Raw genomic sequence first — 20219 nt, 5'->3', positions numbered from 1 at the left:
ATTCCTTGGCCTAGTCTGGTGTGACTGAGCACAGAACCTGGTGTGCAGTACTGTCACAGGGAGAGGTACAGAACCAGTGTTAGGAACACACTTGTACCAGGCATGGTGGGAGGGAGACCTCCTCTGTCTGTGTGACTGAAATAGGGCTGTCAGGCAGATTCCTGAAGAGGAAATCCCTGGATATTTTTCACGCTCTTCATTTTCTGCCTTATGTTTCTATGAAGCTGTAAGTCACTCCCCAAAGTATGGAGGCTGCTCCACAAATTCTTGTTGAGAAGGATTCCTCACTGTGTGGAAGAGAGGCTAGGTAAGTTGCTTGCCAGCCTTGGCCCCTTCCGTGTAAAAATATGATTAAACTACTACAGGTGGGTTTTGTGTGTGTCAGAAGATTACAAGTTAAAGACCATCTGTCTGGGTTGTTGAATAGTGAGCAACTGAGCGGGAACTGGGTTTCTGCTGGTGTCAAGGTTTGCTGGGAAAGCAGGTGCCCTTGCAGGGATTAGCTCCAGGGGAAAAAGTGTTTTCTCTCTTGGTGCTATATGCAGGTGTTCTAGCTAATGCCACATGCAGATGCTTCTCGTTCCAGGTTAATGATGCCTTGTTCCCCCAGGTCTCAAGGAGGTTGTTTAAATGAGGGAGAAGTGTGTTGACAGGATTCAGTTGCTGAGTCTGGTCTGTTTGCCCAGTTCCTCAAACCACCACAGTGAATTCTCTTGGGAGCTATGGGAAGGGCTTAGTTGCTGCTGAGCTGGCAGCCCTAGCAGGTAATTGCAATTGTGCCTCCAGTGTTTTGGGCTCTTGAGAAATGACTGGAGGGCAGAACCTTCTCCCCTTCCCAAGCATATTGTATAGTCCAGGTTTGAAAGAAGAAAACTTCTCTTGGAGATCCTTGTCAACAAACCAGTACTGTTCCTAATCTGACCAATGAGGGAGCTGTGTGGACTCTGATGTGAGTAAGAGGAGAGGGGTAGTGAAGAGGCTGTTATTGACTCAGCTTGCAGCAAGCCCTTCTCCCTCCACTGGTTGCTGAGGCTGTAAAAGAAGTGGTAGTGATAAAATCCAGGTTTGCAAACCACAAGTCTGCACCACAACCGAGCTCTTTGGTGTAGGGAGTCAAAATAGCAGTCCTGTGTATTTGCAGGTGGCTCATGAGATTATGCTTTAGATACCCTGCAGACAGCTAGCTGAGGTTTTTGTTTCTGTTCTGTTTGCAGTCAGCAGGGAGATGCAGCCCCAACCTGCAGGAGGTCATATTCTGCTTTAAAGGCTGCAAGAGGACACAACTGCAGCATCAGTGCAGAATGCCCTGCTTTGAAGGTGGTTACCCATTTTGTTCATCTGTGTTCAGGTGAAAGCTCTCGAGAAAATCTGTTGAAGAGTTTCAGAGGTTGCATGCGAATTTTTAGGAAACCCTAACCATAAGCTAGGCCCTGTTTTTCCCTGTGGTTTTAAGATGAATAGGCATTGCAATAATGTGATATGAGTTCTACACACCATGTGTAAGACTAGCCTGTAGTAACTAATGTGTTTTGATGGTCTCTGCCTTTATGGTATTCAGGCTGCCCACAGAAGAAAAAAACCTCCTGATATAAAGTTTTTAAAATAAAATAAAGTTTTTATTTCTAGGTAAACTGGGCTGTTTAATAGGCTCTTTTGTATGAGGGGCAGTTAGTCTGTTTGCAAGGCCTGGGAGCACAAGTTGGGAACCTCACAGCTGGAGTCAGTGGAGGGGCAGGGCTTGTGCTTCATGGAGGATACTGGCTTGTTACTGATTCAGATTCAGTATACAGTATCCAGGTATAAAGTCTTCCCTTCCTTCTGAGTCTCTTATCTGTTCTTTAGGAAAAATGTTTGTGCTTATTGAATTGAGGATACTGGCTCACTGTAGTTATTTGAAAATGGGAGTGATGAGAAGACCTCTGAAGTTGGGGGAGGATGTCTAACTTAAGATCAGCTTGTTTCTTGCCCCTTTCAGAGCCAATAGCTGAAGAAGATGTGGTGGTTCTTAACTACATGGCAGTAGGACACTTTCCATATGGTCTGGAAAATGGTGCAAATTTATTTTTTGACACGCTTTCATGCAATTTAGTTTAAAGTTCTCCCTAATGAGTAAAACACTGCAAGCCTAAAGTAAACTTTCTATTGCTTTGAAGGGCCTGGAGACTTTTTTACCAGGTTTAGCTCACTTAGTGTGGCATAAATGGCTTCAGTTTAATTGGGAAAGGGCTGGTCTGTGTCTTATTCTGGCTTTGGTAGCAGGTTCTTGCAAAGCAGCACAACTGAGTCACTCTGATATGGAACCCAAGACAGAGCATGCTGAATATGCTAAGGTTGTTTCCTGTTCATGCAGAGTCCAGCATGTGTGTTTTGTGAAGTTAGGTGTATGGGTGGTTAGAAAGTTGTTCTGAAGAGCCAAAAGTTTAAGTGCTATTGATTGCTCTTGAATAATGAATGTCACAAATATGAGGAGTTTTACTGGGTCTTGGAGCAGCTCAGCATGATGGAATCCAAATGTCTCCTTGCATCTTGCTTGCAGTGAGCACAAAGCTCTTTCATGTTCTCTGAGTGAGCACGTCTGTTATTCCAAGAAATGTAATGATGTACATGCTTCGTATTCTCAAAGCTTGGTTCAAAGTAAGTTTTGTCAAGAAGACAATTGTATTTGTGTGTAAGTTGGGGTCATTGGTGTAGAATTTGCTAAGGATCCTGGGGAGGAACAAAGGATTTGAGTTTCAGACATGGGAGAGGGAGTCTGAGGTTCACCTTAGCCTTTATGTACTTCATGGTTGTACATTAAGCTTGATTTTAGCCAGTATTGAAAGGTTTTATTAACCAGGGTGTCAACCTTACCCTGGGGAGTAACTTTTATTAGCCAGTGTAGTGTGTTTCTACAGAGGATTGCTAATAAGAGTCTATCACTCTGCCTTTTATTGTTCATAAAGGATAGCTACCAACTAATAACTTATATTGCTGATAATGTGTTTCTAATGGCAAGGAGGAAATTTTGAAGCTTTGTAGTCACTGTAATATAAGGGACTTCAGGAAATAGTCAAATCCAGTTTATTGTTCACAGAAGATGAATGTACCCGGATGTCTCCTGTCAGATATTTATCCAACCTATGCTTAAAATACATCCTTTGAAGATTTCACAGTCTCCCGAATTAGTCTGCTCCAGTGCCCCTCTGCTCTGCATGTTTAATTTTCTTTCTAGCTAATCTAAGAGGATTTCTCTTTATCCTTCTCCTGGAGGATATGGGAAAAGATGATCACCACCTTTGTTCAAGTCCATGCTAGCAAAATCTCTTCAATGTGGTTTTCCCTACAATTGTTAACATGTGCCAAATGAGGCTGGCAGTCTGTGCCTTGTTCTGCAGTGTTTTGGCAGAGCTTTGTCTGTGCTGCTGGATCTAGTGGGATTCTGGGAGGAGGGCACACCACTCTCTTCATCCCAGAAAGGTGCTAAGTAATTGAAGGGTAGAGAAGAACAAAACTTCTCTGCCTGTAAGTAGATGTGCTTAAAGACAGAGGCCTTGCTTATGTCTCAATTTCATTGAGGGGTCATGTGCCCTTGGAGGTGTAACATCTTCATTATTTAATGAAGATCTAAAGGTATCTTTAGCCCTTTTATGGGTGCTGCTCTGGTTTCCAGCTCCAGTTCTGTAGCAGTGTCATTAACAAAGAGCTTGGGGGAGATGTGGGATGAAGCTTTAAAGGTATTGTCATGGGCAGAGATAGTTTTTGTAATCTCTAGAAAGCCACAGCATGTGGCAGGGAAAAGAGCATGCTGGCAGATGGGGTGAGTGCAGCTGCAGTCATGCCAAGGAGGCACTGTTGTGAGGCAAAGTGGGTCACAATGTTGATATGTCACCCTGACTGGGAACTTCTGCTGTGATCAAGAATGTGAAGATACGAATTAAACTATTTCTGGGAAGGGGACCTGTAGAAGAGGTAGTATTGATCTGTGTGCATGGAGAGTTTTGTCCTTGGAGACAGAGAGTTCATGTCAGTCTCCTCTGGATGAACTTGCATGTACAGCCAGGAGAGCAACAGCTGAGAAGAGAAATGGTCTTGGAGGCTGCAGCAGAAATGTCCTGTAAGAGTCAGCTGGGCTGTAGTTTCCTTCCTTGGTGGTCACCATCCTTACAGAGCGTCTTACAGTCATCTGATGTTCATGGCAGAAGTGATGGGTGGTCTTAACCGTGCTTTGGTTTGTGACTGTCTGTTTAATGCTCATAGTCTTTCCTGTCCATTCCTTGATGGAGCTCCCTTTTTGGTATTCCTGGTTAGCTTTGCAGCCTGAGGAAGAATGTACCTTTCATGTGCACTGTGCCTGCACTGCAGTGTGCTGCTGTAGTGAGGACTTGCAAGGAACAAGCAATGGCTTTTAGGCCTGCCTCAGAATAAGTTCTTGGATTGCTATTACATGAGCAGAAAACTGGTTTGACTTGTGTGACTGTTCTCTAACTTGGGGAAGGAGAGCTGTGTCTGTCAGCTCCCTGCTGAGCGTGGCAGGTCCTGGTCTTGCTCTTTGCTTGGTGTTGCTGAGAGGCAGCTGTGGCCAGACCCACATCTCCTTTGTGGGGGAAGAGGACCTGACCAAAGGCTTGGGAGGGCAGACCTGGGATCCCACTCCTGGCTCTGCCACAAGTCTTTTTTCTGGTGCCCAGAGTCAGCTGGGAGCACATCAGTTCCTCTCTGTAAAGTCAGAGAATTTCTTCAAGTTTTTGCAGAGACAGTGTAGGCTGGAAGGGTGCTGTTTGCCTTCATGCTGCTTTATACAGATGAAAGGAACAATAAAACCAGTGCTGGTGTTGATTAGTGTTATATGTCTTCTCAAACCCTTCTAAGGAGGGATTTGGGATTGCTTTCCATGGGTATTTTTCCTGAGACCCTGTATTTCTTGCTGGGGGGAAGTGATAAAAAGGAGGTGTTAATGCTGCCATATCTTGACTCCTAGTCCTAATTATCTAGTGATCAAGAAGAATGTTATGGAAAAATAATGTAGCTGCATTAACCTGTCTTGCAAAATAAAGTTTTCACTATCTTGGATTATTTAATGAGTCTTAAAAAAACCATCAAAGCCTGTGTAAGGTCAGCACATAATTGGGCAACTCTTTAAAGAGCATGTGATTTCCCTAGTAGACTGAAGTAGCTTAGTAGCTAAAAACCTGTTTCTGGAGTGGTTTTTTCCCTACTTAATAGAATTTAGGTGACTTTTTAAGGTCTGAATTAAGTCATCAAAAGGAGAGAAATGTGCAGTCACTGCTGATCTCCCCATCCTGTTTCTGGAGAGAATGTGAGTGCAGACATCTGGCTCAGGGTTCTGGTTTTGTGCTAGTCTGATGGGTCAGAATCTGGCCTGTAGCAGCTAATCCAAATTCCTTACCTTTGCTTGGTGAAAATGTCAAGATACATCAAAAACCACTGCAGGGCCTGCACATCTCTTGAAGTTCTTATTTTAAAAGAAAGAGCTAATGAAGAATTTGTGCTTTGCTTCCGTGTTGCTTTGTGGTTGTGGCATCTTCTTTGATGTATGAATTCGAAGACAAGGAACAGAATGTATATGTGCACACTCAAATTCCCAGTCCTTTGAAAGACAGAGGAGAAATCTCTTTAAATGGTGATGTGAGTGTACGAGTAGGTCTGCATGGATTTTTTTTCTTCCTGCATATATAGATCTTAGACTGGACTACACTTGTTACCAGACTGCATGCTGGCACAGTCCCAACACTGCAGGCAGATGTATATGAAGAAGCCAAATAATACTTCTTTCCAACGTACAGTACTGCTAGATCTCAGTATGACAAGTTTATGATAGTAATAATGCTGTGTATTTCCAGACGAGGATATGAAAACTCATGAAAAACACCACCTAGTATTTCCTGTCTTGCTGTGGTGCAGGAAAGTCCTATTAACCTGCAGGAGGAAAAGGATGAAGGGCAAGAAGATATATAACTGAAGCTGGATCTTCTTCCAAATCAGTTTGTGGTGTTGATTTTGTGGAAGATTTAGCAACTATCTGCTTGACTTCTCTGACAATGTCTGTTCTTAAGAAAAAGCAGCTACTTGATCTCTAACCTGTACTACAAGCAGTCTTATCAGGAAAGTGTATTATGTTTCTTTGTGTTATCCTTGGGCATTATCACATTTTAAATTCTCTAAATTGTGTTTTCTAGCCTGACACAGTTACTATCTGGGAAACTCAATCTCCAATTCAGCTGAAATAGCCTCTCTGCCACAGACTGCAAAAGACTTGCCAGCAGCAATCCCTCCTCCCTCCTGAATCACTGTGCCATTGACAGACTGATAGAGAAATAGTAATTGAAGCCTATCGCTGCGTGACTTTGAAGTTTTTACTTTTATCAGATGATGTCAAGTTAAAACCTCCTAGATAAATGAACCAAAAGCCCAATGCCTTTTCTTTGCTGAAAAGAATGTATCAATTCCTGATATGACTTGCAGTATTTGAACTTGGTGTGTGTGTGTGTGTGTATTGTATGTATCTTGCTCCCTGATCCGTGTTGCAGATCCTTTATAACTGCATGAAGCACTGTTGAAGTCTAGGATTGTCACGGATCTGATCATATAGCTGGAGTCTTTGGGGGCTACAAATTTGTGCCTGGTTTATAATACTGTACCTAGAGCAGGATTAAAAAAAAATAAAGTAAGTTTTTCTGTTTCATAGTCTGTCAGCAGGGTCTTACAGGTGGTGACACAGAAGCTCATTAAACCTGTTTTTGAATTGACAGGGCTGCTTCTAACTAGAATCCATAAAACTGTTGCAGGTTTTAATGAACACGTGCAGTCAGTTACAGCTGAAGATGTATCTGTTAAGAAGCAAGTAAAACAAAATGCTTTCTGTAGAAATGTGGCATGACTGATCTAATTTGAGCAGTGGGATGGAGATGGTGTTGAACTAATTGGCCTTCGGAGACAACTTCTCACCTGAATTTATTGGTGAGACCTATTCTTATGCTAAAAGTAAATAGTTACTGTTTCATTTAACTCAGTTTGGAATGGGCAGTAAGGCTGGCTGGGATGGGAGGAAGCAATCTGGCATCCTTTTCATGTCAGGTTAACAATGGCACACTGTCACATTCAGCATTTTGTCTGTCTCATTTCACAATTCACTAGACATCAGGTTTTGGAGTTCTGAGAGTGACCATGCTTTCCCATCCATGAAAGTTGTTGCTTTATTTAAAACAAAAAATAATATTAATGGGGCTTTTCAGTTTGGAATAGGTGTCTCAAAGGAAATAAACCATTTTTGAAATTATAGGAGCAGGAAGGCTTACATAACTTCCAACCTGTATGAGTAAAAAGAGATGAGATGGTGTAGAATGAAGAGTTTTCAAAGATATGGAGGGCACAGTTTTAGACGTATAGGTCCCTCTGGGTGATGCATATTTCAGTTAGGGCTGGCATCTAATTTGTGCCTTAGGAATTTCCACCAAGCCTCCCTTAAAATCTCTTGGAGACAAAAGTAAGTAAATCCACCTTTGAATGTATACGTGATGACCACTGGGTCCAACCGAGTCTGTTCCTTGGCAAATTACAAATATTTTTGTTTCTTTCATAAAATCTGTTGATTTTAACTAGAAGGGAACATCTGGAAAATTGTTCTTCCCTTTCTTCTCTGAGGGGAAATGTGACTTGAATTCTGCAGGTTACACTTACTCTTCTTCAAAATTGCTTTTCAGTGTTGCTTCAAGGTTTTGCAGTGTTGGGGGACAAAAACCCCTCCCTTCCCCTGAAACATGACACAATGTCTTTTACTGAGCTATATTAAATTAAGTTTCTGCATTTCATAAAGATATGCTGTGCTATTAACTGCTTGCATGAATATATAGTATATCCTGTTCAGCAGAAAGCAAGAAGGCTATTCTTGTTAGTGTGTCCAATGAGAACAAACCTGAGAAAATAACAGAATTACAAAACAAGGCATCAATCGTCTAAAATCACAAAAAAATATTATTTAAACACTTGATTCAGCTTAGCCATTGTTGTGTTGAAAATAACAGTAAGAGTTGTGAAGGAGAGAAAAATGTAGTAAAAGCGTTGTGAAAGGTGAGTAGAGCCTGTCCAGGAGGTACCTGCTTGGTCTGGCTGAGCTCCCCCAGGGTGTCAGCTCTTCCTGTACCTGTGCTGAACCCTGAGTGGCTTCTTTTGTTACACTTACAGCTTCTGTTCCTCTGATCTGTTTCAGTTCTAAAGAGTTCTGTTTAAGATAATTAATCCAAGAACTAATGATATAGTTGAACACTTTATTAATACCTTTCTTGTATTAATCCACAAGAATTTGTGGAAACCTCTAAACGGAGGGATGCTTGTTTGTGTAGCTGTGGCACTAGAGCATTGATAGGAGCTATTTGCCTGACTTGTTTAAATGTGTTTCTAGAGCTGGCTATGGAAGCCAAAATGTATGTGGTTTGTCCCTATAATTTTCCAATTGGTTTTCCACTTGTGCTGTCAGCTGCTCAGATTGCTTGTTCTTTTCCCTTAGCAAAATGCTGGCTCCTTCAAGCAGTGCAGGATGAGAATTCCCTTCTCTTCCCTTGATCTGTTTGTGGTTGGGTCTTTTGGTTTCTTTTGGTTTGGTTGCGGGTGGTTGTTTTTTTTTCTGTTTTTGATTTGGTGGGGGGCTCGGGGGTTTCGGATTTTGGATTTTTTGTCTGTAAAATGCCTGCAGTTGAGCAGATCTGGAGACTGGATTGCTTCAGCCACAGGAACAGATGCTGCTTGAGCTGTCTTACCTGTGTCAGCCTATCCCGGTGTCCCCAAGTTGGATCTTGAACCAGTGATTGCCAGGCTGTTCACTTAGCTCTGCTGTGGCTGGGCTTCGCCAGGTGCCATTTGCAGGAGTTTTTCATACCCATGAGTTTCTAACAGGAACCAGTAAAATCTCTCCAGGCAGGTTTTGTTGAAAAGTTGGCCCGTGGTGACAGCTGTCACCTCTTTCAGATATGGAATGAATGTCAGGTGAGTTGGTTGATGAGAAGTGGTTTTTGTATGGAGTTGGGTTTTCCAGACAGCTTGTTAGAAGAGCCCCAAGTACACAGCTGAGCCGCAGTGGGACTGTGCAGCGCTTGGTGCACGTGGTGTTTGCTCCACAGCAGTTCTGCAGACATTGCTAAGGCAAGAAAACTACCCTTGGCATCTGCAGGTGTCCTGGACCCCAGATACTTGTGGGTAGGTAGCCTCCCTGAGATTGCAAAGCCTTTTTGGGTTCCTGACCACATGCCAGGCACCCATGTGTCCCAAGGGTGTGCCCTGATTTAGATGCATTGTGCTTCACTATGCTGTCATATAATTGAGTATTTGTTGGACACAACTCAAAAGGCATCTGTTTTCAGTCTGAGGGAGGAAAACAGATGTTTTGTTCTCTTGTGAGAGCTCACAGTGATGCATCAGCTGTTGCTCCAGATCTTGATGATGACAGCCAAAAAGGCAAAGACACACAGGTCAAAAGGAGTTGAGGAGAGCAACATTAAATAATTTTTATTTCCTGCGTGTTAAGTGACATGTGGGGTTTGGTTCTGAAGCATGTGGAAAGCATTACCCTCTAAGCTAGAATTAGTTTTTAAATGGGCAGGAACAGAATCTTTTTTCATTGGTTTCCTATACCAGATAGATCAAAGTCTTGGGAAGAGATCTAATTGCCAAAAGTTAAAAGATATTAAAACGATGCCTGAATTGATCAAGAACTGTGCTAAGACTTGGATGTAAGACATAGTTTCTAGAGGCATGCATGGGCTGCAGGGTGGTTGTGGCTGCAGAGCCAAAAGCTGTGTAAGGAGGTCTGCAGGGTGCTAGGCCTGGGCCAGTGGTGTCACTTCAGTTGAATGTCCCTGTCCCTTGCAGGGTAACACAGTGGCTCAAGCAGAGAGTGCATGCTGGCAGCTGCTCAGCTTGCAGATGGGCACTGGTACATACCTGCTGATGTGGGGTTGTGTTCCACCTGCACAGGCACACTCAGGTGAGTGGGTCAGCACTGGGACTGTCTCCTTCTGTGTTCTTGTGGCACTGTTTTTTCTGGGGTCCTGGTTTTAGCTAGAGTATGGCACTGATGGTAAGCCTCTGGAAGTTTTCCCTTCAAGTTGTTTGACATGAATTACCTTGGAGAAGGGAGTAAGAGGGAATGGTAAAACAAGAAACTTGTGTAGTCAACAGCTTAAGCCAGTAGCTCTCAGTCTTCACTGACCTTACTGAACAGCAAGCTGTGGGAAGCATCACACTTGCTGTATGGGCTGTGCTAGATCTTGTGGCTGCTGTAGATGGTGGGTTAGATCTAGCTCAGCTTCCCCCCTCACTGGTGTAGGAGAGACTGGGAAGTGTTTTAACCCATGCCTTTAAGGGTCATCCTCTGGGCTTTCTCCTGAATGGGTCATAAAGAGTATGAGTATGATTCTGGCTGAAGTGGTGCCTTCCTCTGTGGAGGAAGCATTACTTCTTCCCACCTCTTGCTCCTTTTCTCTGCCTAGCACCCACCTCTTCGCTTTCCTGGGCTATTGTGTCTTTCTGTGGCCAACAAAGGCATCTTGAACCTTTCTTCTGTTTTGAGTGGAGTTCTTGATTATTGTACTATTAGGCTGCTGCTGATTGTGTATGGAGACTCTTTTCAAAGGTGCAGGACTGTGTGGTACATGCTGAGCAGGCAGTCTATTCGTTCAGGGCTGGGAGGTGCTGTGAAAGCTTTAGGTCTTAGGGTGTTTCCAGAGTTTTACAAAGGCTGTGGCTACTGAAAATGCTATTGCATTCTTAATTGCATGTGTTCTTTCTTCCCAAACAATTCAAGAACAAAGCTTCATTAACTGTGATCTAGCAAGAGCTGTCAGCATCTAGTAACTATCGTATTGGCTCGTGTTGGCTGCTGCTTAGTCCTCACCACAGTGGCTGCTGTGCCTCCCTGATTGATCCCCAGCTTTTTTCACATTGCCAGCAGCTGGTGGGACTTGGCTTTGTCTGCACCTCTTTGGTGCCCTCCTCATGAGGCTGTCCATATATCCTGTCATCATTGTATTGCAGGATTGCTGTTCCTCATAAAAGCTGGTGTTGACTGGTGTAATCTGGAATTGCAGATGTTCAGAAGCTTGGGAACTCGTGATCAAGGAGAGTATCTGGATATTTGAACATCCTCACAGTTCTTACTAGTCTTTGTGAGCCCTGAGGGAGCAGAAGATTGTTGGTGATTATCTGCTAGGTTGTGTGCTTGCCTTGTTTTTTTTTCCAGATGCTGTCTGAACCCTCAGAAGCACTTCTGTTCCAATTTTAAAATGTGCTGAGCCTTTCTATTCCTGTAGTGTTATAGATGGAGTTGGGGTCAGTGCTTCTGTGCTAGGAGCTTCTGAGGTGCTCCAGCTAAAATGGTTCTGCCTCCTGGCAGATTCCCAGTGTGATTTCTCACTTTTTCTGTGCACTGTAGCAGCTTTTTGCTGCTAATGGAGGGGAAGGCAATGCTATTAGGTAAAGCAGCCTGGTCTGTTAATAAGGCACATCACTGTACTGGCAATTGATTAGTTGCCATACTAAAGGCTTTCAGTTTTCCTAGGAAAAACAAAACAGGACAATGCAATGGCTTTTTTCTTTTCCTTGCCATATTCTTTTTGGTTTTCAGTAACAGCACTCACTGTATGAGATGGCATTATGCCTTGAGTCCTGAGATGCAACTAGTCACCAAAGTTACAAGGATGTAGTGGTCCTGATCCCAGGGCAAGATCTCATCAGTGCTCACAGAGCTATATTCATGTTTCCTTCCTGGCTGAGGACCTGGCTGTAATTGTAAGTGCTCAGCTGGGGGCAATGGAAATGTACGGAATAGAGGCAGTGTTTGTGACTAAGATATTTAACTGCTTTGTGGTGAGGAAGCAAAGACAATAGCAGTTGGTAGTGCAGGTGTTTTGTTTTGATGCTGTTTCATGTGAAGGCACTAAGCATTGAGTGCTGCCATGCAGGTCTCCATAGCTGTAAGGTGCTGCATAAGCAGGACCACCTTTCTGAAACAATGCTGCTGTTGTTTTTCCAGCAGTGTTTGGGGTAATTGAGATGTGAAAGTGTGAAATAAGTTGTAACTTTGCTTTCAGCTGCAAAGTCTCCTGTTATATGACCATGAGTGCTGCTTCCCTGGAGACTGAGCAGACTGTAGTTTATGTCAGTGGTGATTTACCTGCTGTGCTGTCTGGAGCTTTGACCTTGCTCAGGGCAGAAAAGCCTCCTGTACTCCACAGCAGTGACTCTGCAACTTGTGCTTCCCTCCATGTCCTTTGGAGAGAGCCCAGTGGTTGCTCTTCTTCTCATCATATGCAACCACTCAAGGACCAGTTCAGAATCTTTGCAAAACAGGGTGAATTACTTACTCTTTGGAACTCCCCCCTTCAATTCCTCTGAGCCAGAGGCAGGGTAGGGAGCAGTGTGACTGAGGGCTGACTTGGTCCACCTCTTTCAGCTGGGACTGAAACTTGTCAACTCTTCTGCAAGCAGATGACCACATTTCAGGGTGATCGTGTTTTTAAGCATCATCCTGTTTGTGGAATTTTTGTAGTGATGACTTTTTGCTCTGTGATGCTTTTCCTTAAATTGCTTTGAATTTCTCATGGGTTCTGTAAAATCTCTTTTAGATCAAAAGACAACTGAGGGACTTCTGTTGGCTTTTTTTTTAATCCAGAAAATAGTTGTTGGAATTTTTTGCTTTTGCAAAGGAAAGGCTCCCTTGTGTCCTAACAGTAATTGTAAAAATACATCTCTGTAGTGATCATTTGTGACAACCTTTTCTTAATACTTCCCAACATTTAAATGACCTTAGTTCTCCTGGAATTTATTTCACTCTAGAACCATGCATATTTTACTGAGTTGCTCATCTGTTACCAGGCTTGTAAATGAAGAATTTTCAACAGCCAGGTTTTTGCTTATTTTACTAGTGCTGGTGGTTTCATTGGGTGTTTTGGTTCACCTAATTCCATCAGGGAATTTGAGGATTTTAAAGGTGATGTCTGTGACAGAATGGATGATATCTCATTAATCTAGCGAAAGAACCCAAGAATATATATTTAAAGTTTTCCCCCATTCAGCTCTTTGACCATAGCTTGTAGTCATGCCAGTAAAACCAGTTGTGCTTCTGTTGCTGCCTTTTTCTTTGCTGGTTGTTGGTTTTGCAAATTGTGTTGTACAAAAAAACTTAACATTTGTGTCTGTGTGAGGATTGTTGGGCTGGGGAGATGGACTCATGCTTCCAGTGCAGATGTGATTCTGCCTTGGAACATGAAATGTTAACTCTTGGAATGGCAGAAGGAAATAGACTCTTCCAGGGTGGATGTGGTTATAGTCGTGTGGAGGTGGGATACAGCAGTCAGCATGTCATAAGTTGACTCCATGCTTCTCTGTCTGCCAGAACTTTGGTTACTGCTGTGCTGACCCAAAACATGTACCTTCTTCAAAACTAAATTTGCCAATGTCATCTAACTTCAGCTTGGCCTTGAGTGCCCAGTTCAGTTGTGGTGGATGTTTCATATCACAAGGAATCAGAACTGCTCCCTGTCCGACTGATCAGTGCTGATCAGACTGGCAGTGATATGAGCCATCAGTGCTTGCCTTAGGCTTCTCAGTGTGTAATCTGAAGTGTTTTCCTCTTTTCCAGAGTATATCAAGTTTACTCAAAGTGTGCAAGTGCTTCTCCGTGTTTTTGCTTATGAATCCAAAATATTATCTTAGCAAGTGTTAAAAAACCCTGGTTGAATGCTCTTACAATTCCTTTTTTTCTTTTTGTTCATATTGAGATGTATAAGTCTTGTCTTCCATTTCCCATCCCTTCTCCAAGAAAATCCTCTCAGACAGATTTCAAAGTGAAATAGCTGAGCAGTGTCACCAGTGGTGGAGATGAGCATGTTGAAGCAGCATGAAGCAAGCTGGTGTCACAGCTGGTGTAGAGGCTCTCTCCAGCATTCCCACTTGGGTCCCAAGCTGCCAGGCATGGAAGGCTCAGCAGGAGGCCAGCAGAGTGAAAGCACTCTGTGGAGATGTACTGCTCAGCCCGCTGCTGTATCCCTGCAAAGACGGGGGATGAAGGTTCATGCAGCAGCCACTACATCTCTGCTGTGGCATGGTATGGTGAGTGCAGAGAAGGGTTTGTCTCCCCACCCCCTCTGCACGGTTCTTCCAGGCTGTTAGGGTAGCCTGAGGCTGTGATTCACTCTGGTCACTTCGTGCTGAATCAGCTGCTACTAGATTGTGCAGCTTCTTTACCCTTTCAGGTCTTTCAACACCACCCAGACATTAAAGGAGATATACTCTGAGTTGATTTTGTTCACCTCTGAAAAAAAGTATTGTCTGTATTGGGAAAGGCTGTGTTGCATCCTGGGAACTAACAAGAGACTTCATTACTGGGAGTGATGACCTGGCAGTTGGAGAGAGGCAGGAGAAGGGTTGCTGACAGCCCTTGGAGCCTACAGAAAGTACTCTGAGACAAGACAAAGCAGCAGCAGATGCCGAGTGAGCTGAATACTGGGTGGCACAACTTGCTTTATTGACTGTCTTGGGGAACCTCAGGAGTCAAATAAGCAAAGAGGCAGAGCCTCAGGGCGAGGGCTGTCACTCTCTTTCTGGTTCTGAGATCACTCTTGGGGGCCTGTGTAAATAGGACGCTAAAAGATCTGTGCTGCTGTAAAGGCCTGGAATAGCTCAGTAGTTATCAGCATTGCAGCACTATCTGGAATTTCGGATGGAGAGCTGCCCTTCCTGTGCCTTGGTGTGGAGCTGTGCCCACCAGCTGGCTTTCCTGGGGAGAGGCCTGCTTCGGGATCACAGCAGTGGGGTGGCTGCTGACATGGCCAGTCTCCCTGCTCCTGAGGCTCCTCCTGGACCTTGGTGCGTGTTGATTCAGGCAGAGCTTCACTAACTGTTTCAGCAGTGAACGGGTGGGCTGAAGAGTGCAGTCAGTCTAATGCAGCCAGGACTGGAATTCAATTAATTCTTTGTTCATTTGCCAGCCATGCCCTGGGTTGTCTGTTATCTGTCTGTGGTGGATCTGTTGACTCTGTCAATCCATACATGATTTCTACCTTCTACGTCTGACCTTTGAGGCAGGTGTCACATTGGGGTTGATAAGCGAATCCAGCATAGTCGGGAATAACATCTGGTCACCCCAGTTGCTGTTTCCTCAATAGCTGTCCAAGCACCACTTTAATCATTGTGCTAATTAACTCCCCATTTTTGTAACGACAACAGCAAGAAGTCGTGCAAGGCTTAGCTCATGCTCCTGGCCTCATCCGGGGGGTGAACTGCAGGGTATGTTTGCACTGTGCATGTGTTTCCTTTCACGTTTGAGTGATGAGTTCCCCTCACTCTTCCTGGCTTGCGGGCAGTTTGAAGAAGAGATGAATTCCTTCCTCTCCCGGGATCGAATTTATCCCTGGGGCACATCTCTGTAATTGCAGGCAGCACACTTATCTCTGTGCAGGATGCTGCCGTGATGGGACTCTGATCAGACAGCTGTGAATGGTGACTGGCGCTCAGAGTGCCATTGACTTTCCCTAAAAGCATCTCTCCCCTGATGAGGGTCTGGAGCCCACCCTCTTACTGGGGCTCTGCTGCCGGACCCCAGCCGGGCGGCGCCCAGTGAGCTGGCAGACACAGGCAGCGATAGCGCTTAGGGCAGCTGGCTGAGCATTTGTCAATGGTAGATTAAATCCAGTGTGCAAGATGAATGTGAAAACGAAACACAGCTTAATAAAAGCACGAGGAAAATTCTCCTTTGGTGTATGAATAAATAATGTTGAATTAAAAACTGACAGTGTTGAAGGGTCTGTTAACTGCGAGGGGAGAAGACTACAGGAGCTCTTTGGAGAGTGTGAAGTTGTATGTGGGGAGAAGTTACGATCCAGAGGCTTGTATTTAGGAAGGTTTTTTTCATAGGAGACTTGACATGGAGTCGTAGGCTGTTTCCGCTGCACACCACGCAGTTCCCTGCGTGCTATGCAGCCCAATGTGGAGTGAATCCATGTGACAAGCTGAGGGTTTTGGACTGACCGCTGCTGCGCGAGTAACGCGAGGGGTTCGGCGCAGAGCGGCATAGCGGGTGCCCCGGCCGGGCTCTGTTGGGAGCAGCGCTCGGTGATGGGGGGGAGCGGGAATGGGAGCGGTGCCGCTATGGCCGGTGGTGCCGAGAGGCCGCGGGCACGGTGCCGGGGCTCGCAGCACGCACGGGTCCCGCACGGCGCCGCGGGGTGCCCGGCCGGGCTCGGTGTGAGTGTTGCTGAGAACGCGCCGCGCACACGCCGCGGTGCGAGGTTCCAAAAATTGCGCCGCGCACGGAGCGGGCGCTGCTGTGTTGTTCAAGGTGTCAGCAGGGCTGCCCTCGCCATACGCTCATTGAGCAGCCGCGCAACCCCCAGATAAGGACGGTTGGCGGCCGCTGGGGCGCGCGCCGCCCGTAGGGGAGCGCGAGCCGCGCCCTAGGTCCCGGCGAGGGGCGGCGCGCCCCCGGCCCGCCCGCTGCCCCGCGCCCGGCTCGGGGGCGCGCGCCGCGCGGGGCCGCGCGGGGCCCGGCGCGTCCGCGCGGCTCCGACTCCGGTTTGAGCCCTGGCGGCGGCGGCGGCGGCGCTACCCAGAGTGCTGCGCGCCATACGGGCGATGATTTGCATAGAGGGCCGGGCCGCCGGCGGGCGGCAGCGGCGACGGAGCGCGCCCCCTGTCGAGCGCCCGCGGCACTGCAGGGCACGGCCCCGGCAGCGCTCCGGCGAGCCTGCGGGTAGCGTGTGTGCGGCGATGGCTGTGCTCCCTGTGCGTGCGCTCGCTACAGGGTGTGTGTGTGCAGGGAGCACAGACAGGCGTTCATATCGACAGCTGTGTGTCTGTGCAAGGAGTACTGATACATATCTGTATATACGAGTATACCCCCATGCTAATGTGTATGTACAGGGAGTGAAAATATATGTATATATGACAGAATCATAGAACACCCTGAGTTGGACGTGGTTCACAGGGCTCATCAACTGTAGTTCCTTGCTCTTGCACAAGACAACCCCAACAATCCTGTATGTGCCTGAAAGTCTTGTCCAAAACCTCCATGAGCTCTGGAAGGCTTGGGGCCATGACCACTGCCCTGATTTTATGTGTATATATGTACACTTGTGTGTATGTACAGGGAATATAGATATGTCTACATATGTGTATATATGTACACTTGTGTGTATGTACAGGGAGCTGGGCTGTGTTGGAACAGCCCCAGTGGCACTGCCTCAGGAGCCTGGCACTGTCTCAGGAGCCTAGTCATGCTTCCAGGCATGACTAACTTCATGTGCATATCAAAAAACTTAAAAGAAGAAATGTCTTGTATCAGTATGATCATAATCTATAAGGTTTTGCCAAGTGTTTCATACACAGGCTATCAGTACCTTTAGTATGTGATTTGTCTTTTTCTAGTAAATAAGCATAGTTAATCAGAGTGGGTTTTCTGATCTGCAGCCTGTCATGAAGCTTCTCTCAAACCAGGTGTCTCTTTAAATTCCAGTTATGTCATAAAAGTGCTTGGTTTAATTTCTGCCTATAAATAATTAGGCAGCTCTTACTGCATACTGTTTTCTAATTATAACTGTAATAATTACAATTAATTAGAAATGCTAGTTACAGCAAACACTGAGATGGTTTATGCACACGGTTTGTGTAGCCTGCACATCTATACATATGAATTTAGCACTGAGCAGCAATTACAGTTGCAGTGCACTCTAATTTACCGTCTGTCCTGTGCTTGCAGGTGGTTCTCCTGGGGATTGACATAATTTCTGCACTGGTGTCCCGATTGCAAGATCGCTTCAAGGCCCAGATTGGAACAGGTGAGGGGTCTGTGTGTGAATGTCACCATTGCTCTGCCAGCACCTGCACTGGCTGCTGGACTAAAAGCTGTCTTTCTCCCCAGGAGAGCACTTGGGAGAAAGAGAGGAGGGCTTACTTGGGGGGCTCTTGGTGATTTTCGGGCTCTGCTGAAGGGCATCAGGGCTGGTGCCTCCACTGGTTGGTGGGGGGAGAGCAGAGGGGCTCTACCTCTGTTAAAATTTTTTCCTGAGGGATTTGGATGTTCCTGTTTTCTTTCCTCAGTGCTGCCAAGTTTACTTGATAGACTGGGAGATTCTAAGGACTCAGTGAGGGAGCAGGATCAGACCTTGCTGCTGAAAATCATGGAACAAGCTGCTAACCCTCAGGTACGTTCAACAACCCTCCACAACATGAGTTGACTGGCTGTGTAAGAAAAGGAAACCCTTTTTCTGTCAGAAGGTTTTCTCTGCCATTTCTCTGTCTGAAATGGCTTCATCTCCCCACACCTTGTTATAAGGTTATTGCTTCACTTGAGAAGACTGTTGTCAGACAGGATATACATGGGAGCATGAGTGTCAGTGGATTTCCCAAGGATGGCACGGGTACATGTCAGAGTAATTGTTCCACCTCTTTAGAAGTTTCTTGCTTTCTGAAAGTATGAGTATTGTTTTAGGTAGTGGGGAGTTGCCGTGAAGTCAGCACAGAACAAAGAATGTCAGATCTAAAAGTATCTTGCTACTTCTTGTCCCATTCTGCTTGGATGGCTGTAAAGCTTATATTTGAGCATCAAAGATGACGTGGTGTATGTCCGCTGGAAGAGAGAATTTGTTTCTTACGCCATCTTCTTTTTTTGTTTTTTCTGTCTTCCACAGTACGTGTGGGACAGGATGCTAGGAGGATTCAAACACAAGAATTTTCGGACAAGAGAAGGGATTTGCCTCTGCCTTATTGCAACACTCAATGCGTAAGTCAGAACCTTCTGCAAACCTCTGTTGTGTACATGAGCCTGCTCTGTGATTCATAATGGTGCTTTTTGTTCTTTATTCCCAGATCTGGAGCTCAGAGTTTAACACTGAGTAAGATAGTGCCACATATATGTAACTTACTTGGAGATCCAAACAGCCAGGTGAGCTTTTGTTGTGAGTCACATCTAAAGGTTGTGCTGGTTGCCTCGTTGGTAAATGAGCTAATTGTGCTGCTGGTGGTGAGCTCTGAACAATGCTGTGCACGCAGAACCCTTGGCTGGTTTTGGAGAGGTATAATTTGAAGTGTGTCCAAACCAGCATATCAGTTATTCCAAGGGTTCAGCAGAACAACATGAATCTGCAGGTGAGATGAACAGAAGAGGGAAACCTTTGTGGGAACAGAACTCCTGTGGCTTGGAGCCTAAATATAGAGGAAGCTGCAGGGATCCCTCTGGGCTCAGTGCAGCACCCCTCACCTTCAGAGAACAACCAGTCTGGGCAGGGAGAGGCAGATGGGACCAGTTAGACAGCCTGGCCATGTGCACTGCCAGAAGTTGTACAGGGAGGTTCTGAATAGGGGGTGAAGACAAGTGGTACAGGAACTTAAGTCAGTGATGCAACCCAAATGAAAATACAAGGGGAATAAAATCTGTTGCTCCTAAATGCTTTTTGTCCTGTTTGAAATTAGATGCAAGTATGTGGGGCTAATGAGCAGAGGAAGATGAGAAAGTAGGGTTCCAACTCCTGTTGTGTAATGTGTACTAGCAGTTTTTGAATAATGATGTTGGTGACCCTCCCAGCATGGGTGACACACATGTGATCCAGGTGTGGAGCAGTTGTTCAGCTGGAAGGAGGTGTGGAGTGTCCAGCTGGAGAATGGGTTTATGCTGGCTCTGGGGAGTTGGCCATATTTCTGTGGCTGTCAGGGCCTCCCCTTGCTAAGAGGAGGACTGAGTGTGGAGCAGCCTTCCCTTGCTGCTTGTGCCAGTGCAGCATGGTAAACCCATTACTCCACGAAGTCTCTGAGGAAGTTTAATGTTTATGGTTCTCTGTAGTTCTGAGCTGAGACTAAGCAAGCTGTTACCCTGCAAGGAAATCCTGGTTTTAGGGCTTGGACTTGTTGAACAGACAGATGCCTTGGTCCTGCCATTGGTGAGCTGTTGAATGAACTGGAAAGTTGGTGAGGGCACTGAGGCATTTTCCCTCTGTGCTGCCTCTTCCTTGTGCCTGGCACAGCTCATAATCCTGTATGCAACTGCAGGGGGAAACAAGACTGATCTCTTTCCCTTTCTCCTGGGTCTGGTCCCTCGTCCCCAGAAAACCTATCGTGAACTGGTCAGATACAAATTGCTGTGACAGTGGCTCTGGGTGAAACAGTGCCTGCGCTGGGGCTCCCCTGGAGCTGCTGCTATGCTGCTGGTTCCTCCTGAACACTGGGAGACTTTCTGGGCT

The 20219-nt window shown here is 45.7% G+C and overlaps 1 protein-coding gene and 1 non-coding gene across 16 annotated transcripts in view; one reads left to right on the top strand and one right to left on the bottom strand.

The window, feature by feature from the left end:
• Window positions 1–20219, top strand: part of CLASP1 (cytoplasmic linker associated protein 1) — a 171129-nt gene that overhangs the window by 28017 nt on the left and 122893 nt on the right. For all 15 annotated transcript variants that reach the window (XM_085066926.1, XM_085066924.1, XM_085066927.1 and 12 more), the window contains exons 3-6: window positions 17744–17822; window positions 18085–18188; window positions 18675–18766; window positions 18853–18928. In XM_085066926.1, the coding sequence (XP_084923052.1) occupies window positions 17744–17822; window positions 18085–18188; window positions 18675–18766; window positions 18853–18928 (351 nt within the window). The remainder of the gene's footprint in view (window positions 1–17743; window positions 17823–18084; window positions 18189–18674; window positions 18767–18852; window positions 18929–20219) is intronic.
• Window positions 16277–16393, bottom strand: LOC146434830 (U4atac minor spliceosomal RNA). The gene has a single exon (XR_014853586.1). It is a non-coding gene; the product is annotated as a U4atac minor spliceosomal RNA (small nuclear RNA).

The sequence above is a fragment of the Lichenostomus cassidix genome, chromosome 7, assembly GCF_008360975.1.
Source record: "Lichenostomus cassidix isolate B80296 chromosome 7, HeHo_3.0, whole genome shotgun sequence".
NCBI classification, from domain to species: domain Eukaryota; kingdom Metazoa; phylum Chordata; class Aves; order Passeriformes; family Meliphagidae; genus Lichenostomus; species Lichenostomus cassidix.
Note: the sequence above shows the minus strand (reverse complement) of the source record. Positions and strands in the feature narration are given on the sequence as shown.